Below are 15,715 nucleotides of genomic sequence, written 5' to 3'. Positions count from 1 at the left end.
GGTGGCTCAGCCTGTAATCCTAGCACTTTGGGAGGCCGAGGTGAGTGGATTGCCTGAGTCCGCGGGTTTGAGACCCACCTGGGCAACTTGATGAGAACTCATCTCTACATTAAATCAAAAATTAGCCGGGTGTGGTAGCGCACACCTGTAGTTCCAGCTACTTGGAAGGCTGAGGCGGAAGGATTGCCAGAGCCCAGCAGGTCAAGGCTGTGGTGGCCGGGAGCGGCCATTGCACTCCAGTCTGGGTGACAGAGTGAAACTCTAACTCAAAAAAAAAAGAGTAAACATATCAACATTCTATTTCTCACTTCGTTTTTAGAAAAGTTTGACTGCTTGTGTTTATAATTGGTGGAATTTGGCTTTATGATGTTCTTAAGTAAGGATCTATTTTTAAAATAATTGACTTTTTGACTAGGTAGCCTTCAAAACTCATTCTTTCAAAGTGAAAGTCAAGTAGCCTAAAAGAAATTTTGACAATTTGTGTGAGTTAGTCCATCAGTCATAGTTTGTTAATAACCAGCAGTCAAGAAAGGATGTTAAATTTAACTTTTTATTCTTTTCAAGTATTGACACCAATACTGGAGTTTTCATTTAAGTACTTTTCTTTGCATTTCAAAATAGCCTAATATGGAAAATTTGAGGCCAAGTGGAAGAGCTTTATTTATAGTATTTCATTATTTCACTGTTTGAATTAGTGTGGATTAATGCTACACTAGTTGTTTTATATACTGTAGGTCTGTAATTGAAACAGATGCCCTCTATTTTCAGAGCCACTCTTTTGAGTAAATATCTAGCATACCAACTCACAGATAATTGAATAGATTGAGGACTTTTTTCTTTTGTGTCTTCACATTGACTACTTCCTTAGGTTAATGATCTAGCAAACACCATGTTTTGTTTAAGATCTAGATCTATTAATTTTAAATTGCCTGAGCCCACGGGTTCAAGACAAGCTCGGGCAACTTGGCAAGACCTCATCTCTACAATAAATTAAAAAAAAATAGCTGAGCACAGTGGCACACGCCTGTAGTCCCAGCTACTCAGGATGCGGAGGCAGAAACCCAACAGGTGGAGGCTGCAGTAGCCATGATTGTGCCACTGCACTCTGGCCTGGCTGACAGAGTGAGACTCTGACAGAGGGAGGAAAAAATCTAGATCCGTTCATTTTAAAATGGCATATTATGTCTGTCTCTGATATTAAGAAGGTCATTTATCCATTGCCTGCAAGTTGTAAATTCTTGGGAACTTTTAGATTTTCTCGGATTTTCCCAGTTGCTTTTTTTTTTTTTTTGAGTTGAGTTGAGTTGAGTCTTACTCTGTCGCCCAGACTGGAGTGCATTGGCCGCTCCCGGCCACCGCAGCCTCGACCCACTGGGCTCCGGCGATCCTTCCGCCTCAGCCTTCCAAGTAGCTGGAACTACAGGCGCACGCTACCACGCCCGGCTGATTTTTTGATTTACTGTAGAGATGAGGTCTCACCAAGTTGCCTGGCGGGTCTCGAACCCACGGGTTCAGGCAATCCACTGACCTCAGCCTCCCAAAGCACTGGGATTACAGGCTGAGCCACCGAGCCCAGCTCCCAGTTGCATTTTTAGGTAGGATTATTTCAGTATAGCTTTACTAAGTTACATATTTAAATTGTGCTAAAATGCATATGTCTGCACTCACTGGATTTAAATAATATGGCTAATCTCTGGATCATTGTCACCTCTGAGGATCAGTTCAAGTTTAATTTTTGTAGCATTACTTTGGCATATCAGTCAGCACCTATGCATCAAAACTTTAAGTGCTGGAACAGTTGGAGTCCAGCTACAAGTCTAATTGTCAGAGAAAAGCTAAATGTTATACCTCTGTTCTTCTGTTTCATTTTATTTTTGGGGAAAACTCACCTTCTTTAACTAGCTATGACAAGAGTTTTTCACTTTCTTATGCCTTAATATTAATTGAATTTGAAACAAACTGAGCATTTCTGGGGTATTTCATTTTCTATCTTAAGATCAAGAAAGAATCAAGGTAACTACCATTCTATAACGTTTCTTTTTCTTTTTGAGTCAGAATCTCTGTCACCCAGACTGGAGTGCAGTGGCACGCTCCTGGCCACCACTGCCTCTACCTGCTGAGCTCAGGCGATCCTTTTCACTTCAGCCTTCCAAGTAGCTGGAACTACGGGCATGCACCTCACACCCAGATAATTTTTCTTGATTTAGTGTAGAGACGAGGTGTCGTCAAGTTGCCCAGGTTGATCTCGAACCCCTGGGCTCAGGCAGTCCTCTCACTTTGGCCTCCCAAAGCACTGGAATTACAGGCGTGAGCCACTGCGCCCAGCCTGTAACATTTCTTAAGTGAACGTTATTCCTGTATCCAGAGGTAGACTCTTTGGTTCAGATATTACTGGATCTTTTGGTTAGGTAAGTGAAAAGGTAATGTGACTTTCCTCTTAGGAATGGGAAAACCTAGGGAAAGCAAGGATAGTAGCTTCTTTCTTTTGAAGAGGGTATTGGTCTTCCTTTATTTGCATAGGGTTGAGGGTACGTTTTTCAGTAAAAAGTAGAATAGTAGCTAGTAATGAAAATCAGGAATTGGTGGGATATTTTCTTTACTTACTGTACTGTCCATTGTTTGTGTTTGTACAGATAAACATGATGCTGGCAAACCTGTACAAGAAGGCTGGCCAGGAGCGCCCTTCAGTCACCAGCTACAAGGAAGTGCTGAGGCAGTGCCCACTAGCCCTCGATGCCATCCTAGGTGACTCTAAATGACTTTCTGCTTGTTTTCATGGAGTGTTTACTGTCAAAGATAGTAGTTCTCAGTCTTGACTGAACATTAGACAACTTTATTTTTTTTAAATTCCCTACAGAGAGTAATTTAGTAGGGATTCCCATTGTCACATATTTGATCAAGAAATATTACGCTATTTCTGTCATTTGCCTCTTGCTTAGAATAGGGAAGGGGTTGTCTTGTAGCCAAGGAAAAACAGAGCCCACTGCTTCTTGTGTTGTGGAAGAGAGTGCTGTGCCTCACCTTCTTTCTTCTCTTTCTGTTGGATTAGGTCTGCTGTCCCTTTCTGTAAAAGGTGCAGAGGTGGCATCGATGACAATGAATGTGATCCAAACCGTGCCTAACTTGGACTGGCTCTCTGTGTGGATCAAAGCATATGCTTTTGTGCACACTGGTGACAACTCAAGAGCCATCAATACCATCTGGTGAGAGCCACGAAGTTAATTCCATGTTCTTGAGGCCCTTTCCTTGTCTGAAGGTCTGTTGTATCTAAATTAGCAACACAGAAAAATGAGACACTTATCCTTGGCATTGCAGCCAGCTGTCTCTGGGTTGTGTCAGCCTTTTAACATACTGAATGGTCCCAAATGTAATCTCTGCTGGGCACCCATAAAAATGTAAACTTGGACTGAGTTCAGCTCTGCTCATAAAAAGGTAATAACCCTTGCAAAGCAGTCTACCTGGGTGTGTCAGTCTTGAACCTGGAAGAAAATATTTTTTGGATTCCCCAGAAGCATAGTTTATTGCAGCATCTGACTTGGCTTGCCTTCTTAGAACTGGGGTTTTCTTTCTATTCAAGTAAAGTCCACAGACAAGAGACTGGGTTTGTGTTATACAAAGTCATCCAGTTGAGTAATAAGTAGCTGTCCCTTAATGAATGACATTACCTTTAACACCATGTTGTGTATGTTGTCCTCTGAAAACTGCAGTCAGAAAGTTATTTGTTGGTAGTGAGAGATTTCTTCTTCTGTGTATTTGCTATGCTATCCTATATAACTTTTTAAAAAATTATAAGCTGGGCTGGGCATGGTGGCTCACGCCTATAATCCCACTACTTTGGGAGGTGGAGGCAAGAGGATTGCTTGAGTCCAGGGGTTCAAGACCAGCCTGGGCAGTTTGGCGAGACCTCATCTCTACAATAAATAAAAAAATTAGCTGGTCATGGTGATGTGTACCTGTAGTTCCAGCTACATGGAAGACTGAGGTGGAAGGATAACCTGATCCCAGCAGGTCGAGGTGGCCATGAGCATGCCACTGCACTCCAGCTTGGGCAACAGAGTGAGACTACAACTCAAAAAAAAAAAAAAAATCATAAGCTGATAATAAAATCTAGTGTACACAGTTAAGTTAAAGTTTTTTATTATGAAAAATTTTATACATACACAAAAGAAAATAGTATCTATATGCCCAGTCACTTAGATTCAACAATTAAGAGGATTTATAATAGATTTTATGGTTCAATGTTTAATATCTTAAAGTTCACTAGAGAAAAAGTCCTTATTGCGAGATAACGTGGACCTGCTGGGAAGCTTAGCAGATCTGTACTTCAGAGCTGGAGACAATAAAAACTCTGTCCTCAAGTTTGAACAGGCACAGATGTTGGATCCTTATCTGATAAAAGGTAGGTTATTCTTGGGGCAGGAAGAGAGGGCTATAGAGGGAGGAATTGGAGAAGATGGGGAGAAAATATAGCATGAACTCCTAATACCAGTTTTCTTAGAAATATTTTATAAAACTCGCTTTTTTTTTTAGGTCCTGACACATGTCTCTATCACTTAGGTAATTCCATTTTGAGCAGTTGTTTTTGTTTGAATTCAAGTGTGTTCTCCCCACAGATCAATAATTGGCTTTTTTCCCTTGAGGGGGTCAGAGCCCCTCCATAGGATTTATAAATTTATGATGTGCTTGACAGAATTTTGATGACATTCCCTGAACCATAATATCCTTTTAGGGAATTTTGTCTTACTGTGTTTTCAGTATAATTACAGGGGAGTCCTTGAACAGATATTAAGAAAAGAATAAGATGATTAAAGGCGGTACTTAGGAGTAAACAACAGAAAAAGCATTGATCTGAAAGAAGATTGCAGCTTAAGGAGTAAGCCACGGGGACTCTTAAAGGATGGCAATCAGGGGACTGGCAGTGAAGAAGGAGTGAGTGCTCAGGAATAGCGGAAAGGAAGGTCAGACAGACAGGCTGACATCTGTTTGTAAAGGCCAGCAGAAAAATATGGCCTTGTGATAATAAGCAATGTTGTGGGCTCTTAACCCGAGGGAATGGTAGAGCTGGGAGGGGCCTCCCAAGAGTACAAATGACGAAACAGATCTAGAAAGATGGATCTGTTTGCATACGATCTCCCTCTTGCCTGGTGCTTCGCTCCTCTTCTCCAGGCTGCCTGCACCTTGATGAAAGTGATGTTCTAAAGTACTAGTCAGGCAACAGTTGGCAGATTGGAGTTGGAAGCTCAGATCCGAGTCCAGCGGCCAAGGAGCATCACAGTCATCTTGGCTGGAGAGGAATTTTCGTGGGAATCTGAAGGGATAGCAAGGAAGGGGAGGAGAATGGTGACAAGAGAAGGGTGGTGTCAGCATGGGGCCCTTTTTATAAAATCTAAGTGAGAATAAAACAGGGAAAGGGGGAAAGCATGATCTTTAATGAGCTGCATTCCAGAAAGAATGAAAAGCTTTTCCTGAAATAGGCCACCTTTTCCTCAGACTAATTGGCTTTTTCAGCATATTGTGTACCCTTAACAGCCTAGAGCTCTTGGAAGAGAGCATCACTTGATGCCTTTTTTGGGCCTTTTCTGGTTGAGTTAGGACAGCTGTATATCATGCCACAGGATAGAGGGACACAATTCCTGAAAATAACAGGCTTTCAGTTGTGAGGTAGGTCCTCCTGCTCCTTTGCTTTCTTTTTTTTTTGGGGGGGGGGATGGGTTTTGTTTTTTAATAGTCATTTTGTAGGAAACTAGAAATACTAGTGTGAGAAACCTGCGATGGCAGAAAGGGCTCAACCCTTGCAGGCCTAGGGCATCAGTGTGGGGTCTGATGTTGGGAACTGCTCCTTGCTGCTTTGCTTCAAGAGCCTTTTCTCACTGTGCTTCCTCCCTAGGAATGGATGTGTATGGTTACCTGCTGGCACGGGAAGGGCGCCTGGAGGATGTGGAGAACCTTGGCTGCCGCCTTTTCAATATTTCTGATCAGCATGCAGAGCCATGGGTGGTCTCTGGGTATGCTTATGCATTCCCTTCTTCTTCCCCAGTTTTCAGTAGATTCTTTCAGGGGATTGTGTTCCTCCTGAATAGAACCTGAGTTGAAAGTGCAGGTTTAAGGCCTGGCATGGTGGTTCAAGCCTGTAATCCCAGCACTTTGGGAAGCCAAGGTGAGAGGATTGCCTGAGCCCGGGGGTTTGAGACCAACCTGGGCAACTTGGTAAGACTTCATCTCTCTACAATATATCAAAGAATTAAGCCGAGCTCGGTGGCTCAGCCTGTAATCCTGCGCCTTTGGGAGGCTGAGGTGAGTGGATTGCCTGAGCCCGTGGGTTCGAGACCCACCTGGGCAGCGAGACCTCATCTCTACAATAAATCAAAAAATCAGCTGGGCGTGGTAGCGCATGCCTGTAATTCCGGCTACTCGGAAGGCTGAGGTGGAAGGATCACCGGAGCCCAGCAGGTCGAGGCTGCGGTGGCCGGGAGCGGCCACTGCACTCCAGTCTGGGCGACAGAGTGAGGCTCCAACTCAAAATAAATAAATAATAAGTATATAGTACTTGGGCTTGTTTTGATTTTCCACTGATAGCTTAGGTTAAGATTGTAAGTATGGTTTGTAATCAGGATCTTGTAAAGGGCCTTCTCTTTGGTTTTTGGATAAAGGCTTTATAGTCTTCACTGAGATAACATCTGATTGTCTTCTTCTCCAGGTGTCACAGCTTCTACAGCAAACGCTACTCCCGGGCCCTCTATTTAGGAGCCAAGGCCATTCAGCTGAACAGTAATAGCGTTCAGGCTTTGCTGCTTAAGGGAGCAGCACTTAGGAACATGGGCAGAGTCCAAGAAGCAATCATCCATTTTCGGGAGGCCATACGGCTTGCACCTTGTCGCCTAGATTGTTATGAAGGTAAGGTAGAAAACATGGGTGAATGGTGTGAATCCGTGGCAGCAGCACTCAGGTGGAAGGCTTCATTAGGCTGCGCCTCCCAGACTCTGTTGTACATTAGAATCATCTGGAGAAGCTTTTTTTTTTTTTGAGTTGGAGTCTCACTCTGTCGCCCAGACTGGAGTGCAGTGGCATGCTCCCAGCCACTGCAGCCTCAATCTTCTGGACTCCGGCGATCCTTTCGCCTCGGCCTTCCAAGTAGCTGGAACTACAGGCACGGGCTGCCACGTCCGGCTAATTTTTGATTTACTGTAGAAACGAGGTCTCACCAAGTTGTCCCGCAGGCTCAGGCAATCCACTCGTCTTGGCCTCCCAAAGTGCTAGGATTATAGGCTGAGCCACTGAACCCAGCCTGGAGAAGCTTTTAAACTCCTAATGTTGCGTCTCTCCAGTATAGATGGGACTATATGGGGATCCCAGGTATTGCCGATGTACAGACAAGTTCAGGAACCACCACATCAGGCATTTTACATTCATTTAGGGATTTTCATTTTTCACCCCATATTTTCAGAATCCAATTTTCTTGTTCTGTTTTCCTGGTTTTTGGTGAGGGGAGTAGTGGTTCAGGTCTTTTTTTTTTGTCCTTTCTCCCCTCACTTGTGGTGCTCTCATTATTGAGAATCTTTCTGTGCCCAACACTGCTAGGTCACTTGCTGTCTTTATTCTTTTTCAGTCTTCTTCCCTTGGGCCAGAGTTATTACTCATAGGGTAACTCCTCATCCCGTTGCAATCTTGGTTATGGGAACTGGTCCTTCATTGTGACCTCCAGAGTGGGCACGATCGGGTCCAGCTTTGCTTTATGTAATATTTTAAGTTCATGTGAACTGACCCTTAGAGTTCAGAGGAGCTGTGCCAGCTTCAACAGCGTTTGGTGACTCAGTCACAGACATTAAAATAGATCTTACAAGATGCAGTTCCTCCAAAACATATTTTTATAAGCCTTTAAAAATAAACCCAGGAGTCTAGGAGTGATTTGCTCTTAACAGGAAGATGAGTTCAAATTTGAGAAATAAAATATGGAATTTGGGAGCGAGAACAGATCTGTTTTTGTCACTGGAGAGCCATGTCTGTGGAGGATTGTCTTTGTTCTTAAACTCTAGCCAGCCAAGCCTTTGGTTGCAGATTACATTCTTGACCCTGGACCTGTAACTTCCTGAGCCCCCAGGAACTGTAATTTCCCGAGGCTCCAGTTGCTTTTGTCACGCCAATTCCGTTCTGCTGTATGCCTGTTGCGCTGGGGAACTCGGGATGCAGTTGAATAACCCTCTCCCACAAGGCTTGGACAGAGGATGGTTAGAGTTATTAGGGGTAGTGGATTGTCCCCCAGTTGGTCAGTGAGGCTTCTCTCAAGCTGCCATTTGGAGATTGGGATCGGAGAAGTTCTGGCTACACACTCTGAAGCATCTTACATTCTGCAGTGGTGTTTCCTTCCTTTGCTGGTGGAGGCTTTGGGTTGGTGAAGCACGTTCTTCTATTTCCTTCTGTGAAGTTCCATTGGGGCTTTAGCAGAGGAATAAAAATACTCAATAAGTAGTTGCAAACAACCATATTTGGAATCCCAACACATTGCCCTTAAGAGTTAGGTAATTTCTGGTTAAGTAACCATAGTGTGTGGAAGAGTGTGCTCGAATGTTATAAATGCTGCTAGGGTGGAGGAGTATGCAGAGAAAATCTGCCAGGGATTGTGTGGGTTTGGGATTTAAGCTGTTTTTCTGTTTTGATGAGTGCTTTATGCCAAAAAGTTCTTCCCCTGTTCTCCTCAGCTTCTTGGTATGAAGAGTTGAGAGTTGACTCTTCTTAAAGTGGCCCCATAGGCATCTTGCTGCGCTGTGAACGGAGGCGGGTGCTGTCCATGTCAGGATGTTGGATCCTTATCTGATGAAGTGCTGTCCTCTCATTTAGGAAAGTCCCCAGCAAGTACCTTTTGAGATAACTTGTGTTTCCAGTGAAAGAACCTTCCTTTCTCCCTGGGTTGCTGGACGGTAGGTCCCTTAGTTGTAGAACTGGGCATTTCCTTGAGGACGCCAGGAGCCCTCCCTCCTCACCCCAGGTCTACAGGTGACTGAACACAGCCAGAGAGTAACAGCTGGTAAGAGGCAGCAAACTCTTGGCTTTTATTGGAAACGTTCTCTCTCACCACTCTAATCTCCGGGCCATATGACAGACTAATTATTAGTGCTGCTTTTGTTCTTCTGACAGATGGGCTGCTCACGTGCTGCGGTTTTCTTACGCATGCTTGTTTCCTTCACTAACTGAAGGTGCCTTTGCAGGGCAGGTTTTTTCCACGTCCATCAAGTGCTCTGGGGAAGAGCCCTTCTTAGCTATTCTGTCAACACCCCACCAGTCTAATCTCACCATCAGAGTTTTCCCCCGGCCTGCCCTTTGACTGAAACTGAAGTTTTACAGTTTTGGAGGGCTGTCAGAGTGGTTGAAGTTCTTTGTGTGTTTTACTTTTTCAGGTCTCATCGAATGTTACTTAGCCTCCAACAGTATTCGAGAAGCAATGGTAATGGCTAACAATGTTTACAAAACTCTCGGAGCAAATGCACAGACCCTTACCCTTTTAGCTACTGTTTGTCTTGAAGACCCAGTGACACAGGAGAAGGCCAAAACTTTATTAGATAAAGCCCTGACCCAAAGGCCGGATTACATTAAGGCTGTGGTGAAAAAAGCCGAACTGCTTAGTAAGTGTGTCTTATTTCCTGCCCTGTTCATTGTTAGGTTTTTATGAATCTGCCCTTGTTGGACTCCCCAGTCCCAGTGGTTGTAGATGACCAGCCAATGGTGTCCCTTCTGCAACAGGTCTGAGCCTGCTGGAACTGGCTTTCTGTAGTGCAGCCAGATGAGGCTGGTTTAGACCTCCTTGGATTTGCTCAAGCCAGTTGTGATTGGTTGGTACCATTCAGCTCTTTCTCAACTGGTTTTAGTAGTCCTGAATTAGTTTGGGCTGTATATAACTAACTGGTTTTAGCCAATTTGAACTGTTTCGAGCCATGTGGATTATCTTATGATTTGTCTTTTTGTCTTGGTTTGTTAGTCCTGATTTGTGATTAACTCCGAGGTTTGAGATAGTTTGGCAGATAAAATGCAGTTTGGCTTTAAAGTTAGCACATTTAAAAAATCAGACTCAAACTGCGAATGGCCTAATGGAATAGAAATTTAGATGCGCTTGCCCTCACTTGGTGTTGCCCCATCATTCTCTCTTTTTTTTTTTGAGTTGGAGTCTCACTCTGTCGCCCAGACTGGAGTGCAGTGGCCGCTCCCGGCCCCCGCAGCCTCGACCTGCTGGGCTCCAGCGATCCTTCCGCCTCAGCCTTCCAAGTAGCTGGAACTACAGGCATGCGCCACCACGCCCAGCTGATTTTTTTATTTATTGTAGAGATGAGGTCTCGCTGCCCAGGCGGGTCTCGAACCCGCGGGCTCAGGCAGTCCGCTCACCTCAGCCTCCCAAAGGTGCGGGATTACAGGCTGAGCCACCGAGCCCGGCTGCCCCATCATTCTCTTGAGGTCGGCAGAGAGATTGTCAGGTTGTGATAGTTGTTATGATTTTGTGTCTGTGACTCAAGATGGAAATTTAGTTTCAAAATGTTGAACTAGAACAATGAGCATTCTTTTTTTTTCCAGGCAGAGAACAGAAATATGAAGATGGAATTGCTTTGCTGAGGAATGCGTTGGCTAATCAGAGTGACTGTGTCCTGCATCGGATCCTAGGAGATTTCCTTGTAGCTGTCAATGAGTATCAGGAGGCAATGGACCAGTATAGTATAGCACTAAGGTAGGCACTGGCCTCCCGTGGGGGAAGGTCACCAAGGAGGGTAGCAGAGGCAGTGAGCTTGTCACAGGAGCTCTGCAAACACACACACACACACACACGCTGTGCCCATGGTTGAAAGCAGAGTAACAATGTAATGGTAGAAGAGTTATTTGTGGATTCGTGACTTCTGAACATTTCTTCTTAAACTATATTAGCAGCGTTAAAGACTTGTTTCACTCATAACCAGCCCACACCACTATAACATCCCTGTTCATTTGTATAGCCCATCTTCCTGTCCTCACCCATACACATGCATATTTTTATAGGGTTATACCTAGTATATATTTTATATTCTGCTTTTTCAAATCAAAGTATTATAAGTACTTTCCTGTTTCTACCTACTATGTATAGTTAAGACCTTGAGCTCTGAAATTTGAATACTACCTTCCCTACCTGTCATCTTGGGCAAGTTACTAACACATTTCCTTGTCTATATCTGTCTACCTTATTAGATATTAAATGGTTGAATGAGGATTAAATGATTATTCCGTGTAAAGCTCTTAGCACTGTGCCTGGTACATAGTAAATACTAAATAAATAGTGGTATTCTTACTGTTTAATACAGAAGTGATTTCTTTGAGGTTGTCTGTGTGTCTATAAGGCGATGAAGGGCTGTCTTTGAGTCTGGCATATCCATTTACTTGCTCAGCAGGCAGTTAGCACCACTCGTGTGCCTGGCATCTCAGTGACCCCTGGGGATGCTGCGTGTCCAGGATCCTCAGTCTCAGGCGTGCACACTGACCATACCACATGCTAAGGGCTTTCATAGCAGCCTATAGCAGGCAAGGTGGGGTCTGGAGGGTGGGAGCCTGGGGTGTGATGAGAGCCTTGTGAAAGGCTTCAGAGACAGTAGCTGTTACAATGCAGTCTGCATGTATATACGTAGAAATAGGATTCCAGAATGATTTTAGCTGCTTTTTAGAAGCCCAGAAGCAAGTGGGAAAATAAAATACCACACTTTCATTAGAGGTGGAATTTGCTAGGGATGGGACGCCCGCTGGCTTGGGTGATGGTCATGAAGGTCAAGAGGAAAAACTGCTTTAGAGACTCTGGACTTTGGGTGGGGAGGAGGGGTGGGCACACTCTTAGCTGCTAAATGTGAGTGCGTGGGTGGGGGTAGCCTTGGGTCCTGGGGTCTAACCTAGGCGTTAACAGTCTGTTCCATGGTAAACACCGTGATGGTTTTGCTTGACTACTGAATGCTGATATGTATAACTATATCATAAGAACATGGAACAATTATACTCAGAAAAATAATCATTTTTTTGTAAGCCCATAGTTCAAAAACTCAACTTGTAGGGAATTACATCCGAATTTGCCTGTTAATGTTCATTTGCCACTTTCTGATTTGTGATCTGGTAGCCTTCTCTAGCAGAATGCTAGGGGTGATAGGTATAAAAAGGTTTAAGAAATATGTGGAGAAAACTCAAATTGAGAATTCTAAAAATTAGAAAAAGACACCTTTTTTCACTTCTGATGTTGGACTCTGTCGACCCAGCCTTGGAAGCCGGAGGTGCTTGGAGAGGCCAGGCTTTAGCGCTTTCTCTGGGACTGTGTGGTCATTTCCCCGCCGGGCCGGGGAGATGACGAATCAGCCAGCAAGAGGCAAGGCAGAGATTCAGGCCTCTCCTTTGTTTTGTTGTCCCCTAGTTTGGACCCCAATGACCAGAAGTCTCTAGAGGGGATGCAGAAGATGGAGAAGGAGGAGAGTCCCACGGATGCCACTCAGGAGGAGGATGTGGACGACATGGAAGGGAGTGGGGAAGAAGGGGACCTGGAGGGCAGCGACAGTGAGGCGGCCCAGTGGGCTGACCAGGAGCAGTGGTTCGGCGTGCAGTGAGGGGCGCGCACTGTGGCTGCACGGCCTGCCCTGCTCCAAGCCCCCCGTGGACTGAAGGAACCGGAGGAGCCCGCTCTCAGGAGGACAGTGACCAGCATGTGATGGCAGCAGGGGTCTCTGCCCTCGCTCCCAGTTGCTAGCCGTGACTTCATTTCTAGACTGAGCCCGACCGACCTTCCATGTATCTCCATCCTCCCCTGCTCCAGCCAGGGAGGACTGAGGGAGTGTTCCGAGGCTCACACACACCGGGGCTTCTGGGCCAAGAGTCCTTTTTCTAGAACTCATTTCTAAATCCAAAGGCTCAAGGAATAGACAGTGGTTTTTGTCTTTGACATGGATGGACTTGAAGGAGTGACCACCATCCCAGAGCAACAGTGTCACCTCCCAAGTCGGATGGCAGCATGGTCTGGCTCTGGAGAGCTTCCTGTTCCCAGAAGTCACCGTCCTGGGCTGTCCACACTTCCCTAGTAACCTTGCTTCCTTCTGCAATGTTAGTAATGCCTTAAGCTGACGGTTGCGATGCCTGGGCTGGTCTGAGAAACAGGTGTGGCCAGAGCATGAGCAGGGGCGCACCTGGGCAATTCCCTAATAAACCGGTTTGTACAGTCATGGTGTTGGGATGATCACATGGAAGCCCTCAGGATGCATTGATTCTGCCCCAGAATTACTTGCCATAAATAGACTCTTCCCCTAGTATTGGGAGCCAGCAGGCTTGGAAAGCTGGGCAAACCCTGAGCTGGTTCATCCAATTGCATTTTCAGTTGGTTAATTTCCCCGGGGCTTGGGAGTCACTGGCGAATTTCAGCTGAGTCTTCCTGGCTCTCACTGCGGCTCTGAGGTCAGGTCTGGTTCTGGCATTCTGTTGTGGGTCAGCTGGAATGTCACACCCCAAGATCTGGGGCTGGGCGTCTCTTCCCTCACTGTCCGTCTTGTGTCTTAAGGTGCCTGCTTTTTGGACATAGTTAAGTGGAGGTGGGGGGGAATGTCACAGCTTAACCCCAGATTCTCATTAAAACAAAACTAGTCAAAGGTGCGGTAAAATGTGAATTTGATGTAAATGAAAGTCACATCCCAAAACGGGAGGCACAGAGTCTGCAGTAGTGTGGGAGCTCAGAGCAGCAGAGAATGGCAACTGAAAACGGCCAAGTGTCTTTCAGCACGAGGCCCTGAGCCTGTGTGTTGTCACTTGACCCCCACAGCAGTCGGGTCATGCCAAGTGAGCTTGCGGCAGGAGACCCGGCTGTGTGTGCTTCCTCAGTGGGCCTTGTGGTTTCCTTAGCGCCACTGCCGGTCAGCGCTGCGTTGGGAGAGATGGGGAACCTGTTTGCTTCCCCTGGCTCCGGAGGGAAGCCCAGCCCACCTGCCCTGCCCAGCTGCCCCGCAGGCCCGAGGCTCCTGCTGCATGCCCGCCCCTTTCCCGGCATGGATCTGTGTGGCGCGATCTTCCCAGGCCCCAGGCCCCTCCGTCCATTGCAGCCCTGGCCTCAGGGCAACACTCGCTTGGAGGAGGCGGCTGAAGCCTCTCGATCACAGGATTGAGAGCCCGCCCTGGCCACGCCCAAGAACAGGAGTGGGCTCGGGTGCTGATGCTCTTGCTTGGCCCTGTTGCTGCACAGACCAAAACTCTCAGGAGGCAGACAGGGCGTTCTGGGAAGCAAGGTTGCGACCGGGCCGCCCAGTCCTGTGGCTGTCCCACCGAGCCACCTGCCCGGAGACTAAGCACACAGCCAGGGACGGTCCCCAAGTGCCCACAGCCATCACAGGTAGCTTCAGGTGTCTGGAGTTTCACATAGCCAGCGTGGGAGTGTTTTAACCCAGTCCCGTCTTTTCCCGCCTTCCAGATTGCTCTGAGACTGCCTGGGTTCTGAGTTCTCTGCCTCTTGGGGAGTCGGGTATGGGCTGGCCAGGCCGTGAGCTCTGCAGCCTGGGCCTCCTCTCCTCATCTGCCTCTTGGGGTGAGGACTTACTGGGCCAGGAGGCCTTTGGCGTGGTGCCCTTACCTGCCATTCTCCCTGGAGACCTGGGGTGGGGCTGTCCCTCTGCAGGTGAGCGGGGGGCACGGCCTGAGGTTGGGGTGCTCCTTGTCCTGTGGCGTAGATGTCTCATTCTCCACGCTTGAACCCCTGCTGGGCATGGGCCTAGCAAGTGTGGCCCGTCCTCACAGGGCTGAGGGCAGAAGCTGACCCTGCCAGCGCAGCTCGGGGGCCACAGTTCTACCTCCGAATTCCTCCTTGGAGAATGAAGCCAGCTTTTGCCCACATCTGTAATCCTCAAACTTGAGCCCGCTTCTCCGTGATGCGGACTCCCGGGCCCAGCGCCCAGCCTGAATTTACACCGAGGGGTGGGGCCCAGCCACAGCCTGCATTTCTGATCACGTCCCACCCTGGCTACCTAGACCCAAGATGGAGAAACCTGGGAGGGAGTTTCAGGGTTCCAGGAGCCCAGGTCTGACCCCAGAAGGCCCCGGGGCCTCCGCTCTGCAGCTGCTCCGGGAGGGAGGACAGGCCTCTACTAGCCTCACCTGTGGCTTCCTGTCTTCCCGGCCCAGCCCTCATTCGCTGGGGCAGGCCAGGGCCTGTGCAGCTGCTTCCCAGAGCCCGTGGCATGTCTCCCTGTGGGCAGCGCTCAGCCGTGCCCCAGCCTGCTAGGCCTGTGCCTGGCACTGCCTGCTGCACAGAGGCCACATTCTCTGCGGAGGCCTGGCAGTGAGGCCAGGGATTGGCCAGGAATCCCAGGCGCTGGGAAGGGCCGTTGAGGTGCCTCACGAAGGTTTTCCACTGGCCACAGGAGCCTCCCTGCCCTGGGGCAGCGGGAGGGGACTTCGCAGCCACCTTCCCTCTTGGGGCACAAAGGGCAGGTCGGGGCCAGTGGAGGTTTCCCAGATTGCCATGGCAGAGCAATGGCAGTACAGACCACATAGCCAGCTAAGCCAGGGGCAGGCTAGAAGCCCACAGCTCGGCCTCCACGGCAGCCATTAAAGGAAAACATTCATTTTAAAATAGAGTGCCCTAGGCCGGACTCAGTGGCTCAGCCTGTAATCCCGGCACTTTGGGAGGCTGAGGCGAGTGAATTGCCTGAGCCTGTGGGTTCGAGACCAGCCCAGGCAACTTGGTGAGACCTCGTCTTTA

General features: G+C 47.5%; 1 protein-coding gene across 1 annotated transcript in view; it reads left to right on the top strand.

Annotated features, from left to right (window-relative positions):
• Positions 1-13,196, top strand: part of ANAPC7 (anaphase promoting complex subunit 7) — a 28,491-nt gene extending 15,295 nt beyond the window's left edge. The window contains exons 4-11 of the mRNA XM_008071171.1: positions 2,634-2,745; positions 3,050-3,203; positions 4,257-4,399; positions 5,888-6,005; positions 6,698-6,894; positions 9,393-9,617; positions 10,558-10,708; positions 12,398-13,196. Of these exons, the coding sequence (XP_008069362.1) occupies positions 2,634-2,745; positions 3,050-3,203; positions 4,257-4,399; positions 5,888-6,005; positions 6,698-6,894; positions 9,393-9,617; positions 10,558-10,708; positions 12,398-12,587 (1,290 nt within the window). The 3' untranslated portion in view covers positions 12,588-13,196. The remainder of the gene's footprint in view (positions 1-2,633; positions 2,746-3,049; positions 3,204-4,256; positions 4,400-5,887; positions 6,006-6,697; positions 6,895-9,392; positions 9,618-10,557; positions 10,709-12,397) is intronic.
• The last annotated feature ends 2,519 nt before the right edge of the window (positions 13,197-15,715 follow it).

Source organism: Carlito syrichta, unplaced genomic scaffold, assembly GCF_000164805.1.
Source record: "Carlito syrichta isolate Samal-C Ts95f unplaced genomic scaffold, Tarsius_syrichta-2.0.1 Scaffold314146, whole genome shotgun sequence".
Lineage (NCBI taxonomy): Eukaryota > Metazoa > Chordata > Mammalia > Primates > Tarsiidae > Carlito > Carlito syrichta.
Note: the sequence above shows the minus strand (reverse complement) of the source record. Positions and strands in the feature narration are given on the sequence as shown.